General features: G+C 45.3%; 1 protein-coding gene across 4 annotated transcripts in view; it reads left to right on the top strand.

The window, feature by feature from the left end:
- The window catches only part of LOC106603748 (rab effector Noc2), a 103,008-nt gene that overhangs the window by 46,053 nt on the left and 31,906 nt on the right, over positions 1-25,049 (top strand). For all 4 annotated transcript variants that reach the window (XM_082974720.1, XM_045717288.2, XM_014197805.3 and 1 more), the window contains 3 exons: positions 3,524-3,695; positions 20,367-20,471; positions 20,744-20,911. In XM_082974720.1, coding sequence (XP_082830846.1) covers positions 3,524-3,695; positions 20,367-20,471; positions 20,744-20,911 — 445 coding nt within the window. The remainder of the gene's footprint in view (positions 1-3,523; positions 3,696-20,366; positions 20,472-20,743; positions 20,912-25,049) is intronic.

Genomic DNA, 25,049 nt, shown 5'->3' with positions numbered 1-25,049 from the left:
TTGTTTTCTGAACTCTAGTTGCTTTTACTCTATAAATCCTCGGCTTTATAACAGAGGATTTACATATTTTTGTTGGGGAGGATGTTAGATTATACATTTTAACAAAACAGTTTTTCGGACGACTGCTTGTAATCCTATTATAGCCAAATACTCATCTTTGCAGTATCATTGTAATTTCCACCTTGCATCACTCTTTCTTGTGATCTGCAGCAAAAGATTACTAAGAAAAAAAAAACACGAATTTCGTACATTTGGTTGTGTTCTCCAGGGGTGATTTCTGCTGTGTATGTTCTTTAATAAAGTAGATGCGTCACTGCATGTACACCCAGAGGAACTCATCAAACAGTCTTTAAACAGTCATTTCAAGAACAAAAAGAAGCTGTGCTACATAACTCCCATCACAGACATCAATCCTGTGGCCTCGGCGGAGCACAGTCGCTAACAGCACGCCTGCTACATGTTTAACCATGAATGAAAGGTGGACCTATTCTGTGCTTGTTAACCTAGATTACAGCCCCCTCAACCTGGCAGCTAAGATAATGAAGACCCATATTATGGGACCTGACGTGGAGAAAGTTGCCTCACCACCATCTCCCCCCTTTATGTTGTCCTTGACGTGACAGTTGTGATTCCCCAGTAGAGCATGCTCTTCCTTTACCATAATGACTACTACCGTGATTAAATAATGAGAGAAATTGCGCCTGGCAGCTTTTACCTTTTTGTTATTTCTCCCCCTCCTATGATAAATAATTGAATGTAAAGAGATCAATGCAATACATCTCTGTCACGTCTGTTGTAAAGACAGGTTATGAGAGTGCCTGTCATCCCTTTGCACCCGGTGAATTTGTCCATTTAAATTTGACACGTTTCTATTGGTTTTGTTCTCTGGCATGTTCGTTTTGTAGGAAAGCTGATGTGTATATATACAGGTTAGGGGCTCTTAAGTAAGCATTTCACTGTAAGGTCTACACCTGTCGTATTCGGCGCATGTGACTAATACAATTTTATTTGATTTTATTTGAAATAGAAGTACAGGGTTCAAAGAAATACAGTTTAAACCTTATTTACTAGAAAACAGTTCTCTAACCTTTCATTTGAGCTCCATGGTCATCCAAGAATTTGAATCTTAATGCATGGTTACCATGCAATTGCATCATTTATTTCAGAAACTGACTTGATAGTTTGAGTAAAAAATGATATTCTTAATTACTGACTATAGGTTATGAGGAAAAAAGGCATTTCTTTTCAATTCAGTACAGTGTACTTGAGTTGTACATACAGTGAGGGAAAAAAGTATTTGATCCCCTGCTGATTTTGTACAATTGCCCACTGACAAAGAAATTATCAGTCTATAATTTTAATGGTAGGTTTATTTGAACAGTGAGAGACAGAATAACAACAACAAAAAATCCAGAAAAACAAATTTTAATGAGGGAAATAAGTATTTGACCCCTCTGCAAAACCTGACTTAGTACTTGGTGGCAAAACCCTTGTTGGCAATCACAGAGGTCAGATGTTTCTTGTAGTTGGCCACCAGGTTTGCACACATCTCAGGAAAGATTTTGTCCCATTCCTCTTTGCAGATCTGCTCCAAGTCATTAAGGTTTCGAGGCTGACGTTTGGCAACTCGAACCTTCAGCTCCCTCCACAGATTTTCTATGGGATTAATCTGGAGACTGGCTAGGCCACTCCAGGACCTTAATGTGCTTGTTCTTGAGCCAGTCCTTTGTTGCCTTGGCCGTGTGTTTTGGGTCATTGTCATGCTGGAATACCCATCCACGACCCATTTTCAATGCCCTGGCTGAGGGAAGGAGGTTCTCACCCAAGATTTGATGGTACATGGCCCCGTCCATCGTCCCTTTGATGCGGTGAAGTTGTCCTGTCCCCTTAGCAGAAAAACACCCCCAAAGCATGTTTCCACCTCCATGTTTGACGGTGGGGATGGTGTTCTTGGGGTCATAGGCAGCATTCCTACTCCTCCAAACATGGCGAGTTGAGTTGATGCCAAAGAGCTCCATTTTGGTCTCATCTGACCACAACACTTTCACCCAGTTGTCCTCTGAGTCATTCAGATGTTCATTGGCAAACTTCAGACGGGCATGTATACGTGCTTTCTTGAGCAGGGGGACCTTGCGGGTGCTGCAGGATTTCAGTCCTTCACGGCGTAGTGTGTTACCAATTGTTTTCTTGGTGACTATGGTCCCAGCTGCCTTGAGATCATTGACAAGATTCTCCCGTGTCGTTCGGGGCTGATTCCTCACCGTTCTCATGATCATTGCAACTCCACGAGGTGAGATCTTGCATGGAGCCCCAGGCCAAGGGAGATTGACAGTTTTTTTGTGTTTCTTCCATTTGTGAATAATCGCACTAACTGTTGTCACCTTCTCACCAAGCTGCTTGGCGATGGTCTTGTAGCCCATTCCAGCCTTGTGTAGGTCTACAATCTTGTCCCTGACATCCTTGGAGAGCTCTTTGGTGTTGGCCATGGTGGAGAGTTTGGAATCTGATTGATTGATTGCTTCTGTGGAAAGGTGTCTTTTATACAGGTAACAAACTGAGATTAGGAGCACTCCCTTTGAGAGTGTGCTCCTAATCTCAGCTCATTACCTGTATAAAAGACACCTGGGAGCCAGAAATCTTTCTGATTGAGAGGGGGTCAAATACTTATTTCCCTCATTAAAATGCAAATCAATTTATAACATTTTTGACATGTGTTTTTCTGGATTTTTTGTTGTTGTTATTCTGTCTCTATTCTGTTCAAATAAACCTACCATTAAAATTATAGACTGATCATTTCTTTGTCAGTGGGCAAATGTACAAAATCAACAGGGGATCAAATACTTTTTTCCCTCACTGTACATTCGCCCAAAGTGGAAGCCGGAATGAGAACATCATTTTTGGAATGCTTACTTCTTCCTGCTGATTTTCAGGGGGTTTCGGGGAGCTTACTTGCTGATACAAATGTGAAAATGTTGCCTTCTTGATAAAATGTGATAATGCAGTAGGCCGGCAGAAATGAGGAAATGTTTCCAACTAGGATGTGGCACTTGCCAACTCTGGAGCAGCTGCTATCGGCCCTGACATTTTAGTGCCTGCTGTCCATTAGTGGCACATGGCTTGCCCACAGCACTGAACGGTGGTGAGCCTAGCGCCCACCTCCAGTTTGTTAGCATGCTTTTGTCAGGAGACTGTCAGTGCTTCTCCAGACAAGACTGTTGTGGCCTATTGGAGCTCAGACATTGCTTTTAGACCAATCTGTGTCTTTGAAATTATTGTTATTTTCCTTTTGGGTATGCATGGAAAAGCTGTCATATTTTATGTTTAATATACTGTATGCAAATTGCACATTTTCAATGTTTGTCTGATGTGAGGTTGCGCCTCGCAATTTGTAAACCAGGGCCACGTTCGGTATCCAGGAAACTAGAGAAAACGTATGAAAACTGAAAAAGTACTAATTGAACTAGTAGGCACTCACACATTTGTCCTCAAAACTGACGACAACCCTTTTGTATGTGTTATCCAGGTGTGGAAGCGCTCTGGAGCCTGGTTCTACAAGTTCATGCCCAAGTACGTGTACCCTGGGAAGGAGGGGCCGAGTGGTGCTCCTCTGGGACTGCGAGGAGCCAATGGAGGAGGGCAGAAGATGGCCAGGAGTTCCACTGTCAGCCGCACCTACACATGGGCACACAGCAAAGGTCAGTCAGTCACTCCCCATGTCCACTGTAATGCAGTTATTCCTTATTTGGAATAGTTTAAAATGGGTACATTTGGTGTCCTGTTGCGGCTTCTTTTGAGACATGCTTGAACTGAAAAAAAACATCAGTTCTTTATAAGACAGAAATTCATCATGATTTCAGTTTGTTTTTGTAAAGTTACAAAACAGTGACATAGAGATGACCTTAGATTTTAGAATACTCTTTAAGTCCATGTTTGATTAGGATGACGCTTCACTGGGCGTGTCCGAAAACTCATAATATTAGTAGGCTTTTTGGGTAGTAAAGAAAAGAGTATAATAGTATGTGAAACTTTTACAAATTAGTACATTAAATGCCAGGATGTCATATTTATTTACGTTTTTCATTTAGCATGAATTCGCTGCACACTATTGAGGAAAATAATAGTATTTTCCTACACACGTGTTTGACAAAAGCTGATAATTGGATAAAGGGGATGGGCTGTGCCTTAATGAACGAATGGCGTGGAACAACCCAATTGCACTTAAGATAACGCCTTCTTTGCATGGATTAGCTTAGTATGTTGTTTTGTTGCTTACATACATTTTTACTGAATAGTATGTTCTAAATAGTGTGTAGTATGGTTAGTACATAGTATACACTGAGTGTAAAAAACAGTGCTCTTTCCATGACATACACTGACCAGCTGAATCCAGCTGAAAGCTATGGTCCCTTATTGATGTAATTTGTTAAATCCAATTCAATTAGTGTCGATGAAGTAGAGGATACAGGATAAAGAAGGATTTTTAAGCCTCGAAACAATTGAGACATGGATTGTGTATGTGTGCCATTCATATGTTCCAGACACACCAGTTTGAGTGTGTCAAGAACTGCAATGCTGCTGGGTTTCCCATGCATATCAAGAATGGTTCACCACCCAAAGGACATCCAGTCAACTCCTCATTTTGCTGTTTTACTCTCACAGTTTTAGAGAAGCAAGGTTAAGAATTTTTTTTTCTGATATGTGTGGGCTGCTTCAGGTCCAATATCTCCTCCCTACAAGGGAAGGTGAATCCAGATCTTTTTTGCCATTTATCTTCAGTTGTCAAATCTGATAACATGACAATGATAAGAGGGAGATGCATCATCATCACTGTCTATTGTCTCTGTGGAGCTACAGTATAAAACATTATATATATTATCTGCAGTTGTGCTTTGGATGCACCTTACAATCACTATAGCATTTTGATAAAAAGGTGGACACTTACTCTCACAGCTTTATAACCAACAAGGTCAAAAGTATCATTGCCTTAGAATGCAAGTCTCCCTTTCTAAAGGCCTCATCTATGTTTTCTATGGTGTTTCTCAGGGCCAAGCTCCTCATCTCTGATGTTGAATGGCTAGCTGGGGGCCTCTGAGCTCCATTATGCCACATATTTGCTATGAGTCACCTGGGGAATGAACAAACAGCCTTTGATGCAAGGCCACAGATGTGTTTCTGACCGTCCTCCTAAGCTATTCTAAAAGCGTTTGTCGCTGCATTTTCCTCAATAGATATGTGAGCGTCTCCTCTGTTTATTCTCTATCACAAGGCCATAACTGAAGCCTTTAGTATTTATTGAATCCTGAGCGAAAAACAGCTGTCTGAGTTTAGCGTATACCACCCTGAGTTTGGTAAGCAGTTAGTGCCATTTTAGATTTAGATTTCAACATTCTGACATTGAATTCATGTTCTCAAACCTTTGCATACATACATGTATGTTAATTGGCCCCAAATTGAAAGTGAGGTGACGCCCCTCAGACCACCTCTTAAACAGCATCATATTTATGACTGCATCTTGAAAGAGAAAGAAAACCCACTGCATTATTGCCAGGACTGGTCCATTAATAAAGATTAAATTGATGTCAAAAACTACCTGAAATAGCGAGCAGCTGGTTGCAATTTGCTTAACCCTTTTAAAAAGAGCGAGCACAAAAGAACGATTTATGCTAAATAAATGGTGTGTAACACAGATAAATACCCAACAATCTGTTATTCTTGATTCAATGAAGTAGTTCAGTGAATCACACACTGAACTACTTCATTGAATCAAGAATAACAGATCGTTGGGTTTTTATCTGTGTTGTGCACGTTGTGCGTGTGTGCTGCATAGCACACTCACTGTACCTTGTGTGTTTGTGCATATCCTATATAGTTTAATACACATGAACTGTGTGTGTGTGTGTGGGTGGGTGGGTGGGTGGGTGGGTGGGTTTGTCTTTTTATGTATACTGTAGGTCACTACACATCTGCCTGTCAGGGTGTGGACCTGTGGGATTTTTAAGGGGATTTCTATAAAGTCTCCCTTCATGGGGCTGAGAGAAGAAAAAAAATGTTTTAAAGCTACTTTCCTACTATTCTACACATTTTTCCATGGGGCGGAGAGAACATTTTACCGTTTTAAAGATAGTTCCCTGCAATTTTACACATTTTGCCATAGCTTATGCTGTTATTATGCTATCTGAGTGACTCAAACATTATAACAAAATCATTGAGGGCCCCATGCCAAGACATTTTGGGAACTGTCTAGTTTTTTTATTGTTGATTGTTAGTTTTGAATGATGATCTTATTTAAACATACAGTATATAGAGTTCTGTTATCTTTTCAACATACTTTATATATGTTTTTTGTTGTTTTAAGTTTACACTGCCAACATTTTACCTGTAATGACTTCCGCCGAAGTTGGTCCCTCTCCTTGTTCGGGCAGCGGTCGACGTCACCGACCTTCTAGCCATCGCCGATCCACTTTTCATTTTCCATTGGTTTTGTCTTGTCTTCCATCACACCTGGTTCCAATTCCATCAATTACATGTTATGTATTTAACCCTCTGTTCCCCCCCATGTCCTTGTCCGTAATTGTTTGTTGTAGTGCTTGTGCACGGTATGCTGGTATTGATCGGGTTTTGTTTGACCCATTTATTGTATTGTTCTGTTGACGGTGGTTTATGGTAATTAAACACAACCGTTGTAAATCAGTTTCCGCTCTCCTGCGCCTGACTTCTCTGCCGCCAGTAGCATCGCATTACAGAAATACGGACCAAAACTATGGAGTCAGCAGGAGCAGGTACCCCGGGTATAGGGGTGGAGGAGCGTATCCGGGAGCACGCAGCAATGCTCCAACATCTTGGCACCACCATGGACCGCGTTGTCCAGACAATGGACCGCTGGGAGAGACAGGGAGTTCTTCCAGCGCCTCCACCAGCACAACCAGAGTCTCCACTGAGCGCCCCTCTTCATCCTGGTCCCAGTGGGATTCGTCTCTCCCTGCCCCAGGAATACGATGGGAAGGCTGCGAATTGCCAGGGGTTCATTTTACAAATGGATCTATACCTGGCCACCGTCCACCCGGCTCCGGGCCGTGAGAGGGTATCCGCCCTCGTCTCGTGCCTCACCGGGAAAGCCCTGGCGTGGGCCAACGCCGTGTGGAGAGAGGGAGATGCGGCGTTGCACCAGTTTGAGGACTTCACCCGCTGTTTCCGGGCAGTCTTCGATCACCCGCGGCGGGTGAGCACCTCCTCCATCTGAGGCAGGAGACGAGGAGCGCCCAGGTGTTCACCCTGGAGTTTAGGACCCTGGCTGCCGGCGCGGGATGGAACAACAGGGCCCTGATCAACCATTACCGCTGCAGTCTGTGCAATGACGTCCGTCGGGAGTTGGCCTGCAGAGACACCACTCTCACGTTCGACCAGCTGGTGGACCTGTCCATCCGGCTGGACAACCTGCTGGCTACCCGCGGACGTTCAGATCGGGGTCTGGTGGTTCCATCCACCCGCACCCCTCTCCGATACCTATGGAGCTGGAAGGGGCAGTGCGCAGGGAGACCAGAGGGGGTTCCAGCTTGTGCACCATCTGTGGCCGCAGAGGTCACACTGCCCATCGGTGCCGGGTTGGCTCCTCTGGGGATCTTTGGCGTCACCCCAGGTGAGCCGACACCATTCTCACCCAGAGCCCTCTGTTGCTCATATGTTTGTCTATGTCACTTTTTATGAGTTTTCCCCGCATTCCCAGCATAAGGCGCTCGTCGATTCAGGCGCGACTGGGAATTTTATAGATAGATCGTTCGCCCATAGTTTAGGAATCCCCATTGTTCCCGTGGCTGTGCCCTTCCCCGTTCATGCCTTAGATAGTCGACCATTAGGGTCAGGTTTGATCAGGGAGGCCACCTCTCCTCTGGGCATGGTGACGCAGGGGGGGCACAAAGAGAGAATTAGTCTCTTCCTTATTGAATCTCCTGCGTTTCCCGTGGTGCTAGGCCTACCCTGGTTAGTTTGTCATGACCCCACTGTTTCTTGGCCACAGAGGGCTCTCACGAGGTGGTCGCAGGAGTGCTCGGGGAGGTGTTTAGGGGTTTCCGTTGGTGCTACTACGGTGGAAAGTCCTGACCAGGTCTCCACTGTGCGCATTCCCCCTAAATATGCCGATTTGGCTCTCGCCTTCTCTAAAAAGAAGGCGACTCAATTACCACCCCATCGATGGGGCGATTGTGCGATAAATCTCCTGGTAGACGCTGCACTTCCCAGGAGTCACGTGTATCCCCTCTCACAGGCGGAGACGGAGGCTATGGAAACATATGTCTCCGAATCCCTGCATCAGGGGTACATTTGGTCCTCCACTTCACCCGTCTCTTCGAGTTTCTTTTTTGTGGAGAAGAAGGAGGGAGGTCTGCGCCCATGTATTGACTATCGGGGTCTGAACCAGATCACTGTGAGGTATAGTTACCCGCTACCACTCATAGCCACAGCGATTGAGTCAATGCACGGGGCGCGCTTCTTCACCAAACTAGATCTCAGGAGCGCTTACAAGCTGGTACGTATCCGAGAGGGAGACGAGTGGAAGACGGCTTTCAGTACCACCTCAGGGCACTATGAGTACCTCGTCATGCCGTATGGGTTGATGAATGCTCCATCAGTCTTCCAAGCCTTTGTAGACGAGATTTTCAGGGACCTGCACGGGCAGGGTGTAGTGTATATTGATGACATTCTGATATACTCCGCTACACGCGCCGAGCATGTGTCCCTGGTGCGCAGGGTGCTTGGTCGCCTGTTGGAGCATGACCTGTACGTCAAGGCTGAGAAATGCTTGTTTTTCCAGCAATCCGTCTCCTTCCTAGGGTATCGCATTTCCACCTCAGGGGTGGAGATGGAGAGTGACCGCATTTCAGCCGTGCGTAATTGGCCGACTCCCACCACGGTAAATGAGGTGCAGCGGTTCTTAGGGTTTGCCAACTACTACCGGAGGTTTATCTAAGGTTTTGGTCAGGTAGCGGCTCCCATTACCTCACTGCTGAAGGGGGGCCCGGTGCATTTGCAGTGGTCGGGTGAGGCGGACAAGGCTTTTAGTCACCTGAGGGCTCTATTTACCTCGGCTCCCGTGCTGGCCCATCCGGATCCCTCTTTGGCGTTCGAGGCTGGGATAGGAGCGGTGCTCTCTCAGCGCTCAGGTACGCCACCGAAGCTCCGCCCCTGTGCCTTCTTCTCGAAGAAGCTCAGCCCAGTGAAGCGAAACTATGACGTCGGGGACCAGGAGCTGTTGGCTGTCGTCAAGGCCTTGAAGACGTGGAGACATTGGCTTGAGGGGGCTAGACACCCTTTTCTCATCTGGACTGAACACCGCAATCTGGAGTACATCTGGGCAGCGAGGAGACTGAACCCTCGCCAGGCTAGGTGGGCCATGTTTTTCACCCGTTTTGTGTTTACCCTTTCCTACAGATCAGGCTCCCAGACCGTGAAGGCAGACGCATTGTCCCGGCTGTATGACTCAGAGGAGCGGCCCATGGATCCCACTCCCATACTCCCCGCCTCCTGCCTGGTGGCGCCTGTAGTGTGGGAGCTGGACACGGACATAGAGCAGGCGTTACGTGCAGAGCCCGCTCCCGTCCTGTGTCCCGCTGGGCATCTGTACGTCCCGTCTGTTGTTCGTGACCGGTTGATCTATTGGGCCCACACGTCACCCTCCTCTTTTCATCCTGGGATCAGTCGGACATTGCGCTGTTTGAGCGGGAGGTACTGGTGGCCTACCTTGGCTAAGGAAGTGAGGGTTTATGTTTCCTCTTGCTCGGTGTGTGCCCAGTGTAAGGTTCCTAGGCACCTGCCCAGAGGTAAGCTACACCCCTTACCCGTTCCACAGCGGCCTTGTTGGCACCTGTCGGTGGATTTTCTGACTGATCTTCCACTCTCACAGGGTAACACCGCGATCCTGGTCATTGTGGATCATTTCTCTAAGTCCTGTCGTCTCCTCCCTCTGCCCGGTCTCCCTACGGCCCTACAGACTGCGGAGGCCTTGTTTACACACGTGTTCCGGCACTACGGGGTGCCTGAGGATATAGTGTCTGATCGGGGTCCCCAGTTCACATCTAGGGTCAGGAAGGTGTTCATGGAACGTCTGGGGGTCTCGATCAGCCTTACTTCAGGGTTTCACCCCGAGAGTAATGGGCAGCTGGAGAGAGTGAACCAGGATGTGGGAAGGTTTCTGCGGTCCTGTTGCCAGGACCGGCTGGGGTAGTGGGCGTCGTTCGTGCCCTGGGCCGAGATGGCCCAGAACTCGCTCCACCACTCCTCCACTAACCTCTCTCCCTTCCAGTGCGTACTGGGGTACCAGCCGGTTCTGGCACCTTGGCATCAGAGTCAGACAGAGGTTCCTGCGGTGGACGACTGGTTCAGGCGTGCGGAGGAGACATGGGAAGCCGTCCGTGTCCACCTTCAGCAGGCTGTGATGCGCCAAAAGGAGAAAGCAGATCGCCACCGCTCTCGCCCGAAACCTGCCCCTCCACCTGCCCTGCCAGAAGCTGGGTCCGTGGTTTGTGGGGCCATTTAATGTCCTGAGGAGAGTGAACAAGGTTTGTTATAGCCTACAGCTTCCACCCGATTACCGTATTAACCCCTCTTTCCATGTGTCTCTCCTCAGGCCGGTGGTGGCTGGCCCGCTCCAGGAGTCTGAGGTGCGGGAGGTTCCTCCGCCCCCTCTGGATATCGGGGGGGCCCCGGCGTACTCAGTTCGCTCCATACTGGATTCGAGGCGTCGGGCGAAGGGCCTTCAGTATCTCGGGGTATGGGAGGGGTACGGTCCGGAGGAGAGGTGCTGGGTTCCAGTCGAAGACGTGTTGGACCCTTCAATGCTGCAGGAGTTCCACCGTCTTCGTCCGGATCGCCCTGCGCCTCGCCCTCCGGGTCATCCCCGAGGCCGGTGTCGATGCGCTGCTGGAGCCGCGCGTCAAGGTGGGGGTACTGTCACGACTTCGCCGAAGTTGTTCCCTCTCCTTGTTCGGGCGGCGTTTGGCGGTCGATGTCACCAACCTTCTAGCCATCGCCGATCCACTTTTCATTTTCCAATGGTTTTGTCTTGTCTTCCATCACACCTGGTTCCAATTCCATCAATTACATGTTGTGTATTTAACCCTCTGTCCCCCCATGTCCTTGTCCGTAATTGTTTGTTGTAGTGCATGTGCACAGTATGCTGGTAATTACCGGGTTTTGTTTGACCCATTTGTTGTATTGTTCAGTTGACAGTGGTTTATGGTTATTAAACACAACCGTTGTAAATCAGTTTCCGCTCTCCTGTGCCTGACTTCTCTGCCTCCAGTAGCATCGCATTACATTACCATCACGAAAATTATAATCATATCTTTTTAAAATATACTGCTCAAAAAAATAATGGGAACACTTAACAACACATCCTAGATCTGAATGAAAGAAATAATCTTAAAATACTTTTTTCTTTACATAGTTGAATGTGCTGACAACAAAATCACACAAAAATAATCAATGGAAATCCAATTTATCAACCCATGGAGGTCTGGATTTGGAGTCACACTCAAAATTAAAGAGGAAAACCACACTACAGGCTGATCCAACTTTGATGTAATGTCCTTAAAACAAGTCAAAATGAGGCTCAGTAGTGTGTGTGGCCTCCACGTGCCTGTATGACCTCCCTACAACGCCTGGGCATGCACCTGATGAGGTGACGGATGGTCTCCTGAGGGATCTCCTCCCAGACCTGGACTAAAGCATCCGCCAACTCCTGGACAGTCTGTGGTGCAACGTGGCGTTGGTGGATGGAGCGAGACATGATGTCCCAGATGTGCTCAATTGGATTCAGGTCTGGGGAACGGGCGGGCCAGTCCATAGCATTAATGCCTTCCTCTTGCAGGAACTGCTGACACACGAGGTCTAGCATTGTCTTGCATTAGGAGAAACCCAGGGCCAACCGCACCAGCATATGGTCTCACAAGGGGTCTGAGGATCTCATCTCGGTACCTAATGGCAGTCAGGCTACCTCTGGCGAGCACATGGAGGGCTGTGCGGCCCCCCAAAGAAATGCCACCCCACACCATGACTGACCCACCGCCAAACCGGTCATGCTGGAGGATGTTGCAGGCAGCAGAACGTTCTCCACGGTGTCTCCAGACTCTGTCACGTCTGTCACATGTGCTCTGTGTGAACCTGCTTTCATCTGTGAAGAGCACAGGGCGCCAGTGGCGAATTTGCCAATCTTGGTGTTCTCTGGCAAATGCCAAACGTCCTGCACGGTGTTGGGCTGTAAGCACAACCCCCACCTGTGGACATCGGGCCCTCATACCACCCTCATGGAGTCTGTTTCTGACCGTTTGAGCAGACACATGCACATTTGTGGCCTGCTGGAGGTCATTTTGCAGGGCTCTGGCAGTGCTCCTCCTGCTCCTCCTTGCACAAAGGCGGAGGTAGCGGTCCTGCTGCTGGGTTGTTGCCCTCCTACGGCCTCCTCCACGTCTCCTGATGTACTGGCCTGTCTCCTGGTAGCGCTGACAGACACAGCAAACCTTCTTGCCACAGCTCGCATTGATGTGCTATCCTGGATGAGCTGCACTACCTGAGCCACTTGTGTGGGTTGTAGACTCCGTCTCATGCTACCACTAGAGTGAAAGCACCGCCAGCATTCAAAAGTGACCAAAACATCAGCCAGGAAGCATAGGAACTGAGAAGTGGTCTGTGGTCCCCACCTGCAGAATCACTCCTTTATTGGGGGTGTCTTGCTAATTGCCTATAATTTCCACCTGTTGTCTATCCCATTTGCACAACAGCATGTGAAATTTATTGTCAATCAGTGTTGCTTCCTAAGTGGACAGTTTGATTTCACAGAAGTGTGATTGACTTGGAGTTACATTGTGCTGTTTAAGTGTTCCCTTTATTTTTTTGAGCAGTGTATATTTATTGGAGTGGCGGCAATGATTTAGCACCAGCGGCTTGCCACTGCTAAATGAATATAGGGGAAACACTGAAATATAATCATTCGAATATGAATCATACACCCAGTACATTAATATTTGAGACTGTATTATCATACTGTCTACTGTTATTTCACATTACAGACGAACTAGGTTCATCAGCACTTCAGAAGACACTGCACACGCAGACATTACATAGCATTACACATTTCACATTACATCATATAGCATGAGCTATGGGCTTGTCACGTTTGGGCCCGCTTCACATGTGCTTTTCAATAGTCCAGGCTGAGTCATGGTCAGCTATTGTGGTCCCAGCAAAAAGCACGGGTGGGTTCAGATGGTGCTGGAATTTCCAGCTGTGACCTGTGTGCACCGTGGCCCACCGCTTCGGTGCAGATGAGCGGATACAGAGCTGCAGAGGCAGGGGAGGGCTCACCGCGAAATAATCTGGACACAGACTCCAGCAGGTGTAAAAGCTGATCTGAGTATAGTTTTTAGGAGCTAAGGAAGCGCGCAACGTGACACCACACTGCGTCTGTGGAAAGTACAAGGGGACTCTGCAGAGGTGTAGTACTGTAAATGCGACATTTTTGTATCGCAAAATAATTGTGCAAAGATAATGCCATTTTTAAAAAATGATTTATTACAAAAAACACAAGGAAGGGGTAACATTAAAGTATTAGAACATGAAGGACAAACAATACAGCATCGAGAGCAAAAAATGACTATAAACCTCATTCTGGCAGCAGGATTTGATTTCAGTGATTGGAGTGAAGCATCTTACTCTTATGAACTATAAAGTCACAAATAAGATTTTTGAACCACGTAGATTTTTTGGGTTGTGATTGATGGGCTTTTGTGATTCAGTCTTCCCACATCCATAGTAGTTATTTCCATGCATTTACCTATATAGGCTACTTATCTAGTGCGTCTATAACACAGAAATGGAATTCGGAACCATTTCCCGCCTTGTTTTGTGAGCGGGCATGCACTGATATCGCTCCCTACCTCTCTTCCTAGTCATTAAGGGCACTCATCAGGGAAGTGTGAGATTGAGCAATGAGAGCACTGGTCTGTCCTCAGTCCTATTTCCAGCTTTAGGTGGAGCCTTGTGGCTGTTGCACAGCATGGAGAAACACTGGGCTCTAAAGATAGGGAGATGATTCACTGTCTAATGACTGGCTCGGCTCATTAAAATATCCACCAGTTTAGAACACTTAGAATAAAGAGGATTCTGTGTTTGGAGGATGGGTTTGTTTTACTTACAATGCTTTGTGTGGGTGGGTGGATGCTTCAACCATTTTTTTGTTTGTTTGTGAGTCGTGTGCGTGTTCATGTATTAATCAACCTTTTCTTCTACGAGGCACGAAACCAGTCATTTTACTAACCACAACCATGTCCAAATAGCATCTTGCTTATTATTCATTGACCTGTGTTGTTTCGACTCGGCGATAGATAAAGCTATTGTGCTTGACCTCGCCCCACCTATCTAGATGAATGGGGTTATCTAGTTGAATGGGCTTAGTCCCAAATGGCACCCTCTTCCCTATATAGTGCACTTTATAGGAAATAGGGTGCCATTTGAGATGCAGCCTTATTGTCTGGGGCTACATTTCAGCTCTTCCTCCATGGTGAAATGCCCCAAGATCATTTGAATTAATTTCCCTATATAGTGCACTTTATAGGAAATAGGGTGCCATTTGAGATGCAGCCTTATTGTCTGGGGCTACATTTCAGCTCTTCCTCCATGGTGAAATGCCCCAAGATCATTTGAATTAATTTCCCTGGGTTAATCAGAGATCATTTATGTAAATTCCCAAAATGGGTTTCATTAGTGTGCCTGAAATTCTGTATTTGGCTGTGCTAACCGAGTAATGATCATAATACCCCGCTATTGATGAGTTTATAGAAGGCAATGGGTGGTTATTTTAGGATGGAGGGATGCAGGGTTGACATGGAGGGAGAGGGAGGGTTGCTCTGTCTCTGGACAATATCTTTTGGATCTCCATTCTGTCAAAGGTTGAAATGGGAAATGCCCTCTGTTCTCTGTTGAGGGGGATTTACCACCACAAACCAATGCTGGCACTAAGGCTGCACTCAACGAGCTGTATAGGGCCATAAGCAAACAAGAAAACACAAATGCACATCCAGAGCCGGCGTTCCTAGTGTCTGGTGATTTTTTTTTACCAGCATGTCACCTGTGCAACTAAAAGCAAAAAAACACTTCATCACCTTTACTCCACACACAGAAACTCATACAAATCTCTCCCTCGCCCTCACTTTATCCCTACTTATATGTAAATATCTACCTCAATTACCTCGTACCCCTGCACATTGACTCGGTACTGGTACCCCGTGTATATAGCCAAGTTATCGTTACTCATTGTGTCAGTATTTCACTGTTAGTCTACATCTGTTGTTTACGAAGCATGTGACAAATACATTTAGATTTGATCTTGATTCAGGTCTTTTTAATCAAGGGGACCTGTCCCATATCCATTCTCCTTTTACCATACTGCTGTTCTGTTTTAAGGCTATCGGTAACAGTGATTTTGAATTACAAAACTGTTCAATCTCCTTGGCTTTGTCTATAGCTTTAATAGTAAGGAAGGTTCTAAGTCAATGGCTTTGTATACCATTGCTCAGAAGAATTCTACCTGCCACTGCATGTCATCATGACCATCAATTAAATGTGCTTTCATTGACTTGGGTAACAATCTCCCCATTCCCACTAACAGGATGAAGCTCTCGTACTAAGTGATGTGCCTGAATACTAAGTGCTCCATTTGGCAACTAAAAAGGGAGGCATTTCAATCTGTAATTCAGGATAAACACTGCATAAATTCACTCTGTGTGTTTTCCTACTCCGACACCCATTTTAACATCACGCTTTGAAGATGATGATAAATATTGAAAAACGCCAATGAACATTCCTTGCCCGTGAGTTGTGCTTAAAACGAGCTGTTCAGAGGTATGAGTCATATTCGAAGTGGACAAGATCAATTGAAATTAGAGATCTTGCTCTCTCTCTCTTTGGAGACCCCAGGTTTCTGCATGATAAGTGGTAGAGATAGCCAGCCTGCCGGTGATGCTACCAATCATTCAACAGGGCCTTCCAAATTGGCTCACAGAGACAGGGAGCAATAAGAAAACTTGACAGAACAACCACGCTTTTAACGCAGACGCCATCTGTGGCGTAGGCTCGAGACGGTGACTCTTAAAAATGTTTATTTGGCCAAATGTATTCCGAGGTAGATTTTATTTTTATGATGGAGAGGGTAACACCGCTTTCCTAGTCAGACCTCAACGTGACCCATGCGCTTTATTGTGTTTGTTCAAATAAAGCGCTAAAATAGCTGCCGTGTGCATTCCCCACAGTACTGCAGGTGCAATACACATACTGTACTACTGGATGAAGACTTACCAACCACTATACCATATAGTGTCATTAGACCTTATGAAATATGCCTCTCAGTTTTGTCATCACTGCCATGGCAAATAACTGCATGTCAGTGTATAGGTCTTGAAAGCATTTTTTCAAAAGAACGGTCAGCAATGTGCCAGATTTGTTGTAATGCTGACAAATTAGGTTGAAGTACATCACATATATAACAACACATTTCACTGCACCTCTCCGGTGTGTGTGACAATACATATTTTTGTCCCAAATTTGTTTTATACTAGCATACAACACAAATAGTGCTGTTCAATCTGTTAGCTAGAGCGACATGTTAAATCTTGACCTCTATCTAAGAAGTCTGTCATTTGTATTTGGCGCCGTCTACTCCATCAATCAAATTAATTTATAAAGCCCTTCTTACATCAGCTGATTTCACAAAGTGCTGTACAGAAACCCAGCCTAAAACCCCAAACGTAGAAGCACGGTGGCTAGGAAAAACTCCCTAGAATGGCCAGAACCTAGGAAGAAACCAGGCTATGAGGGGTGGCCAGTCCTCTTCTGGCTGTGCCAGCTGGAGATTATAACAGAACATGTCCACACAGTCATGAACACCTCAGTCATGCCTCACTCACATTCTTGCCCTTCGCCGTGTGACTGAGTCACACAAACACATTATACTCACTGAGACCTCTGACTGCATTACCCAACCACACTAGCTATGGCATTTATTTTATAACCTTTATTTAAAAAGGCAAGTCAGTTAAGAACAAATTCTTATTTTCAATGACAGCCTATGAACAGTGGGTTAACTGCCTTGTTCAGGGGTAGAACGACAGATTTGTACCTTGTCAGCTCAGGGATTTGATCTTGCAACCTTTCAGTTACTAGTCCAACACTCTAACCACTAGGCTACCTGCTGTCCCACATCTGAATCGGGAACTCAAATAATTGAAACCAGAGCGTCTCCTCTGAGGAAGCCATTACTCTTCGTTTAGTTAGTTTGCCACCACTGTTGATTGGTTGTTTAATGAGATGGGAGGAACATTATGCCAACAGCAACAAGCATGTAGAGAGCGAGCAAAATGCCACTGGTTTCCCTTTTTTCATTGTATTTTTAGATAGTTGTGTGGGTGGGGGGTGTAGGTTGAATGAGCCATATAGGTAAGAGCAGTGGGGTAAGTTTGCACGCTAACCTGTACTCAATATGTGCTGCAGGCAGCATTACCCACTAGACCAGCCAGAGGCTCTCCTTATTTCCTTTTAGCTTATTGCTGTGCAGCTCTGTGTTTTTAGGTGAATGAAGTTTACCTCTGCACCCCAGATGTTTGTTGGCACAATAAGGGTTGAGAGAAGTACAGAGTCAATCACTTGGCAGCTCCTCTGGATGTAGTTTTGGAGTTGAGTGCCTTGCTCAAGGGCACAATGGAAGGAAATTGCACATATGCTGCACATTACGATGGTATCCTCAGAAAATTGCTGTCGAGCAGCAAGATGTACTGGAAATAAAAACCTAAATATAAGTTTTCCCATAAAATGGCAGAAATTTGCCTTTTAGATCTGTCTGTCTGTAATCCTCTAGAACACTAGAAAACTTGGATTCAAAAGGTCCTTGAGGCCTAGGCTGTATAAAGTGGTGTCATGTTTTGCATAGCACAATCTGAAGTTGAGAACTTTACATTTTCCACTCCAATATTAACTTTGTTCCCCAATTGATCCGCGCAGTTGTTTTGGTTTGGGTAAAGCTGAAAAGTCAAACGCGCACTCATATTCTCCTCTATAGCTGCCTGCCTGTGGGGCTGACACAGTTTGGGCTGGTGCGGGAGGGAATTGCTGTGAGTCAGCAATGACATAGAAGTCGCTGCTCCCTTGGCCGTATTCATCAGGCCAGATTGAAGAGCCGGGTGGTATTTCACAGGGAGCATGAGAAAGGAATGAGTGAGGGTGTGTGTGTGTGTACAGTAGGTGCATGCGTATGACAGCGTGGGTTTGTGGCTGCACCTGTGTATATGCAAGTCAATATGAATGTGTGTGTATAAATGAATGAGACTGTTTATTTGGAGAGAGAGAGAGAAGGGGTGGTATATAGCACACACTCAGTCCTTGCATTGCCAGCCTTCCTGCCTGATTGAAACCACGGCAGATGGGCTGCGAAAAATTGGAAGGCAGACCCACACTGGTCTTCCTGTATTTTTTTATTTCTCTCTCTCTATCCTTTATAAAACATAATCAGGCCACTGATCGGGTCAGTGTGTGGTGATGCAATGGCGAGGGCCAGAGCGGCGCAGACTTGGTTAGGTGCCCTCACACCCCTGCCTAACTCCTAAATTGCCCCAGCACACCCCGAAGCGCAGGGGATTATGCAACTTGCTCTCTGAAGCCATCGGTTTACGTTTGAATCAGATTCAGTTTCTCTCTCTGGCTGCCATGTGTCATTTACGATACTGCAGCTAGCATGATGTGGTTGTTTAAACCAATATGAACTAGACCAATAGAAGGTCCCAGCAGAGCGAGAGCTTGTCTCTGTGCTATGATAATGGTTTATGATTATCTTTGCATGATAAATGGAACCCCTCTTCAGGTCATACAGAGGCACCTGCAGTTGGATAACTAGGCTCGGCAGTATACCATATTTTAAGATATACCGGTATTTTACTTTACCTCCTTTAACGGTATTTGAATGTTTGGTTTGTTAAATGTGATACGCCATGTGTAAAGTACATTTTTATAGTTTACTTCGCTACTTGAGTCATCTCTCTCCTCGCTCTCTCTCTCTCTCTCTCTCTCTCTCCATGCCTCTTCCACAGAGACCTAGCCCAGCCCCCTGTCACTCAAGGAGTGCATTTGTTGTTCCTCAACCACAAGACACTTGCGTTCAGTGTGTTTGGTCAATGCAGCACATGCAACAATGTTGATGGCAAAGATGCTGTTTTATCTTTGCTTTTTAATATAAATCCACTAGAGTTATATTGTTTCTTACATCTGCAAACAGCTAGTTTGTCTTTTCTTAGCAAGTTGGGCCTACATCTTGTTAGCCACTAATGCTAATCACGAATCCTAATCGCTTGCTAGCCAATAAATGTACTGAGTCAGAGCAAACGTAAATTTGCTATACAGCATGATAATGCCAGTGATGGTGTAGACCTAAATTGACATGTTGTTTATGCAACAGTGTATTCTAAATCAAAGAGGAATACGCAAAGCAAGCTTATGTTAGCTACATGAAGTAGCTAGGAGAAAACATTTAATGTAGCCAAAGATTATAGGGTCCTCTAGGAAACACTTCTCAACACTTTGGTTCCTACCCTGTCACAATAACACCTCCCTGGTATTTTCATTTGTTGTCAAGTCAAACAACACTGTATTCAAAGTTCCCACTATTATATTCTAACTGTAGAACTAGAATAATCATTCTATTTCCATGATTCCAACAGTTGTTCTAAATCGCAATTGCAACATTTGATTAAAAATAAGGCCTAGATTGCTTGCCCATATCGTGCAGCCCTATGTGGCAGTATGGAAATGATCTCAAATAAGTGCAGTAAATGCAGAAATGGATGAAAATGCTGAATTTTTGGGGGGTTGACGTTAAATTGAACAGTATAAAGCAATAAGAATGGCGAAAGACCCGTTGAATTCACTTAGAATGTATGTGTTGCCACCCTTGGGTCATGCACTACTCATAAAGCAAATGTAGAACTTTTATTATTCAAAAACATAAAATAGCGTCAAATACCGTCATACTATCTTTTTTTTTTTATACCGTGATATAATATTTTTCCCATATCACCCAGCCCTATGAATAACGCCCATAACTTCTTAATTAACACGTTAATGCCATTATGGAGTGACACTGGGCTGTACCTTTCTAACTTTTTTTCATTTACACATGGTCTATATTGTAGGAGAATCACCTAGTCACTTCGTCAAGAGGTTCAGATCTCTTGATGTAAGAGCTAAGGTGTTGTGTTGTTTTTATGTGATACCTACTGGTCTTGTTATAATCCCCTATTGACGTGCCCTCTTGTCTTGTCTCTTCTGTGTGTCTGCAGTGGTGTCTAGTGGCAGCGACAGTGAGTCGGACCACAGTGAGGGAAGCGTGAAGAGCAAGGTGTCCAGCCACGGTCTCCCTGAGGGCAAGCAGCGTACTGACTCAGGTACATCCCTCTGGAAGTATACCTTCTCTCTGTAATTTCAACAGCCTGACCCTGGCACGCATATGACACCACAAATATACACAATGGAGTAATACAACCTTTGATTTAGAGATTGTATGGGGATAAGACAGTTGTAATTAGTGTGTAAGCCATTGATCAGTTTTATTCTTGAACAATCAATATCAATCACAATGAACAGCAAAACTATTGAACAATAGGAAATCTTCCAGACTGTGCCTTTTAACCCCTTGGCCCTGTGTGTTTGTCCACAGTGTTCAGTGGGGGGCAGATTGCGACCCCCACAGTGCTGGGTTGGGGTCCACAGGGCAGCCTGCTGTCACAGAGCCGCTCCAGCCTAGCCAGCGAGCCCCCCCACAGCACCACCCCCCCAGCAGCCCCCCCTGAGGACTACGACACAGACCGCAGCTTCCCCTCCCCCAGTGAGTACACCCATATGTACATCTAGAACTCAACATTATCTATGTGGCTCTAATGGCTCAGTCGGTTAGACAGAGCATGGTGCTGGCAACGTCAGGGTTGTGGAGTATGTACTGCATTGGCCATATAGGTGTGACTTTCAATGTGGCCTTGGATAAAAGTCCCATATTATATCACTACATCCATAGTATCCATACCCAGAGTGGGTTCTAATCCATCAAACCACTCCCTTCCCCCTGTTCTTGTTGACTACTTTCAACGGACCTGACAGGACCAGATAGATTTAAGCAATATGGGAATGCTGTGTGGATCCACATCACCTTATATTAGGCAAGGTGTTGTTTACACTACACTGCTTTCACATCTCATAGGCCTAATCAATAAGGGCAGAGGTGAGAGAGTGAATCAACCCCTGTGTGTTGCCTAACCCTACACACTAGGCCAGTATCTAACAAGTCTGGCCTGTTGCAATGCATTGCAAATTAAGAGCTCTGACCGCTTTGGCTGCCATGTCAAGCCGGCCTAGATTGGCTCTGTGTAGAGGACTCTTGAGGGGATGTGAGCTCAGAGCAACAGGCGTTGGTGCCAAGAACGGATGCCAAGAAGGGCACCTGTTTGCGCTCTCCCTTCCATGTTGTGTTCCCAACAATAATGTCTCTAAATTCGGAAGCAATATGTGCACACCCACCGACCGGAAGAAACCTGAACACGAGTACTTACAGAACTGAACCCCCCTTAGCCCTCTGACAAATGTAAAATGTAAATACTGAGCAAAGCTCCTGTTCTCCACCCCAGGAAGGAAACCCTGTCCTCGGGTGTTCCAGCCCCAACAAGACCCCCTGTCTCTCTCGGTTTATGCCAGTGGGTGCGGTGTAATGCCACTATGGGGTCCCCCACCGCTACCCCTGCCCTCCACAGCCAGAACGCCCGCTGGCATAACTCAAGACCAATTAAGCCTCATTTGTACAGCGATGGTGTCTTGCCAATTTGTGGCACCCGCTTTTTTAAAGATAACAACTCTCTTTCATGTGCTCACTTGACACATTTGTTGAAAGCGTTGACTTTCCCGACTGTGACCATGCAGAACGTAGAGCCTTAATTTAATTGGGGACTTTAATTTGTATTTTGTTTTGTACTTCTCTTTGCCTTCATGCATCCCTACAAAGAAAGCCATTTACCACATTTCATACCCTCCTCTTTTATCTGCCCTTTTCCTGTATACTTTTATATCATTAAACTTAAGCGGTACTGTATCACCAATGCCAGCTACCACCGTCCAGTGTGGTAAACGTGCAGGCTAACTTTGCAGGATAATGACTTAATTTGACTTCAGGGTCCTGTGTCGCTCAGTTGGTAGAGCATGGCGCTTGCAACACTAGGGTTGTGGGTTCGATTCCCAAAGGGGACCAGTATGAAAATGTATTGCTCTGGATAAGAGTGTCTGCTTAATGACAAAACATTTGCATCTACGTGTACTCCGTTAGCCAACTAGCAAAATGACTCCCTCTGCACCACTAAATGGAAAAGGACCCGGAAATCCATCTCTGCCCAATAGTTGGGGATAGACTGCATAGATAATGGTCCGCAGAGTCTCTCTTTTTCGTTTCTACTTCTCCCCCTAATACCCCACTGCTGTAATTGATTGAAAATACGGATGTAATTTATTTACAAATGTGGACATCAAGGATAGCCCGGGCTGTGTTGAATGCGCCACTGCATGGATTACCTCCAGGGAAGCCGGAGAATGGATTTATATTTATACGGCGTTGATTTATGTCGCCTGCGAGCGGCTGGCCGTCATTAATCAGAACATAATGGGGTTTAGCCCTATGCAAGGCGCTGGGACTCCCCTGCTCACTCATTTGTTTTCAATCAACATCGTCCTGTTTCAAGCCACTTAGGGATTAGTCAGAGCAATTACTCATTCCCACTATTTCTTCCTTTGAATCTTATTCATTAGTCTTTCTTTATAAGGTAGCAGAACCGTTTCATGTGTGTGCATGTTCAACCAAGCTTGAATAACAACCATTTTTGAAGTGTGTTATTACAGTAGAGTTTTATCTCCAGATTTCCCATTAGATCTTGGTTTTAGCATTGATTTGTGATTTATTTTCTTCTATTTGAGACACTAGCACACTTTCAATCCAGTCTATTTCACACCCTTTTAGACACAACCTGTATGTTGAAGCTATTCACCATGATATATAGCTCTAGACTGGAGTAGCTTTTAATGACGATGACATTTAGCAGACATTGTGTACTTTACTAGGTATATTTACTGGAATCCAAAGCACTGAAGGTGCAAAAGGAGCTATATGAAAAGTATTTTTTCTATATGGTACTCTTTATGACTTTATTACTACCTCCGATCATTGTAGATGATGCAACCAAGGCCAGACTACTGTTCTCGCAAGAATGAATGATGGACATCATACGATGCTAAGTAAAAAAGGAAGAATGTCATCATATCACCCCAAGCAACCATTTCTTAATTCAATCAGTTTTTTTGTAGTTTTTTTTCACTCTACCCAATGTGAAATCATGCTAGTTGGCTTTGTGTGCGTTCCTTCAATGAAGCCTTGAGCCCACGCACAACCTGGGTCTTTATGTTCACATCGCTTTGTTTTGATGTAGTCTTTCAAGCGCCTTTTTTTCTGTCATTACTAAGGTAGCCGTGTGCAGCTGTGTGCCAGCTCAACTGGAAATTGAAGCGAGAGAGGGAAAATAACCAATAAGGCTCTTACAGTAGTGTCTGTAAGTCTTTCATTGATTTCCCTGATAGCAGGAGGGAAAATTACTTGTTGTCGGTCTCTGTGAATAACCCTCCCACTTCCCCATGCACCCCAGTCTTATACTTCCAACCATTCTCCACTCCTCCTCCTCTCTCTCCCTCACTTCATTTATCTAATCTACCTTGACATTTCTGAAGTTTGCTGCTATGCTGAGGTTGTATAATCGCACTTCATCATTGTGCACTCTTTCGGGAATCATTCCTCACTCTCTGATGCAGAAAACCTGCCACAGTGTTTCAGCAAAGGTTTTCTGAATGAAAAATGACCGGAGGGAGTCGGCACTGAAGAGGAATCGTTTACAGTTCCTGTGTACGCTCGCCGTTTTAACACAACGTACATGTATGTTGAGTCTCCCCTTTTCCTTAAGAGCTACCCTAACATTACCTGCAGTTAACCTGATTAGAATAGGAAATGTGCATATTACATGTGCCGCTCCGTCTTGGTTTAATGAAATGCTGTTTAGTGATCGCGTCTTCCTCAAATGCGCTTACTCAATTAGACGATGCCATACACAGGCTTGATGAAGTGGCATTTTTTCTCCCTGTCAGTTAGCACCGATTGAACCCATCTAATGAGAACCTGGGACTCTGATACAGAAACCTACTGTAGCATTGAGGTCTGCAAGAGATTCAAGAGGCTCCAATATGTGATAAATCTCTTATGTGAAATCGGTAGCATTTGCAGAGCTCAGTACAGTATGTACCAGGACCCTACTTAATACACTATCAGCGCTAACTGTTCTTGTACGGCCAAATGAACTGGAGTACACAAGTCCATTTTACTCTGTTCTTGTCATTAATTACAGTTAAATACACAACAGCCACACAGGAAATCATTGACGTAAATACAATCAAGTTACCGGCCTTGATGCAGAGCCGCTGGCTGATTGAGAACATCAGCTTTGTTTTTCTTCATACTACTCATACTTCCTCAAAACCTGTTTGCTAGTATTCTGCCATTTTAAAGGCTACTGTATTTGGGTTACATTATTGTTCTCATTTTCTATTGGTTGACTTCAAAGCAAAATGGTGTCATTCTGCATGCGATATGCTGTAGACCGGGTCAGAGGTTACACACCCCTTATGTAAGCGCTCTATATGAGATTGGTCAATCGTAGGCAGTTTGTTTGGGTCTTGTAGTTGAAGGTTATTGGAGAGATTGGCATTTCAACGCCCTTTTAAGGATCCTTCTGTCCTCTGCGTAAGATGAGTCATCCACCCTCACCTTTTCCCTCGGCCAGCAACAGTTTCATCTGAAGAGCATCACTAGTCTGACTGATACCGTTCTTCACAACATAACAAAAAGACGTGTAATTAACACCCTTTATTCCTGGCCATTGGTATCAGCA

The sequence above is a fragment of the Salmo salar genome, chromosome 04 (assembly GCF_965601325.2).
Source record: "Salmo salar chromosome 04, fSalSal1, whole genome shotgun sequence".
NCBI classification, from domain to species: Eukaryota; Metazoa; Chordata; class Actinopteri; order Salmoniformes; family Salmonidae; genus Salmo; species Salmo salar.
Note: the sequence above shows the minus strand (reverse complement) of the source record. Positions and strands in the feature narration are given on the sequence as shown.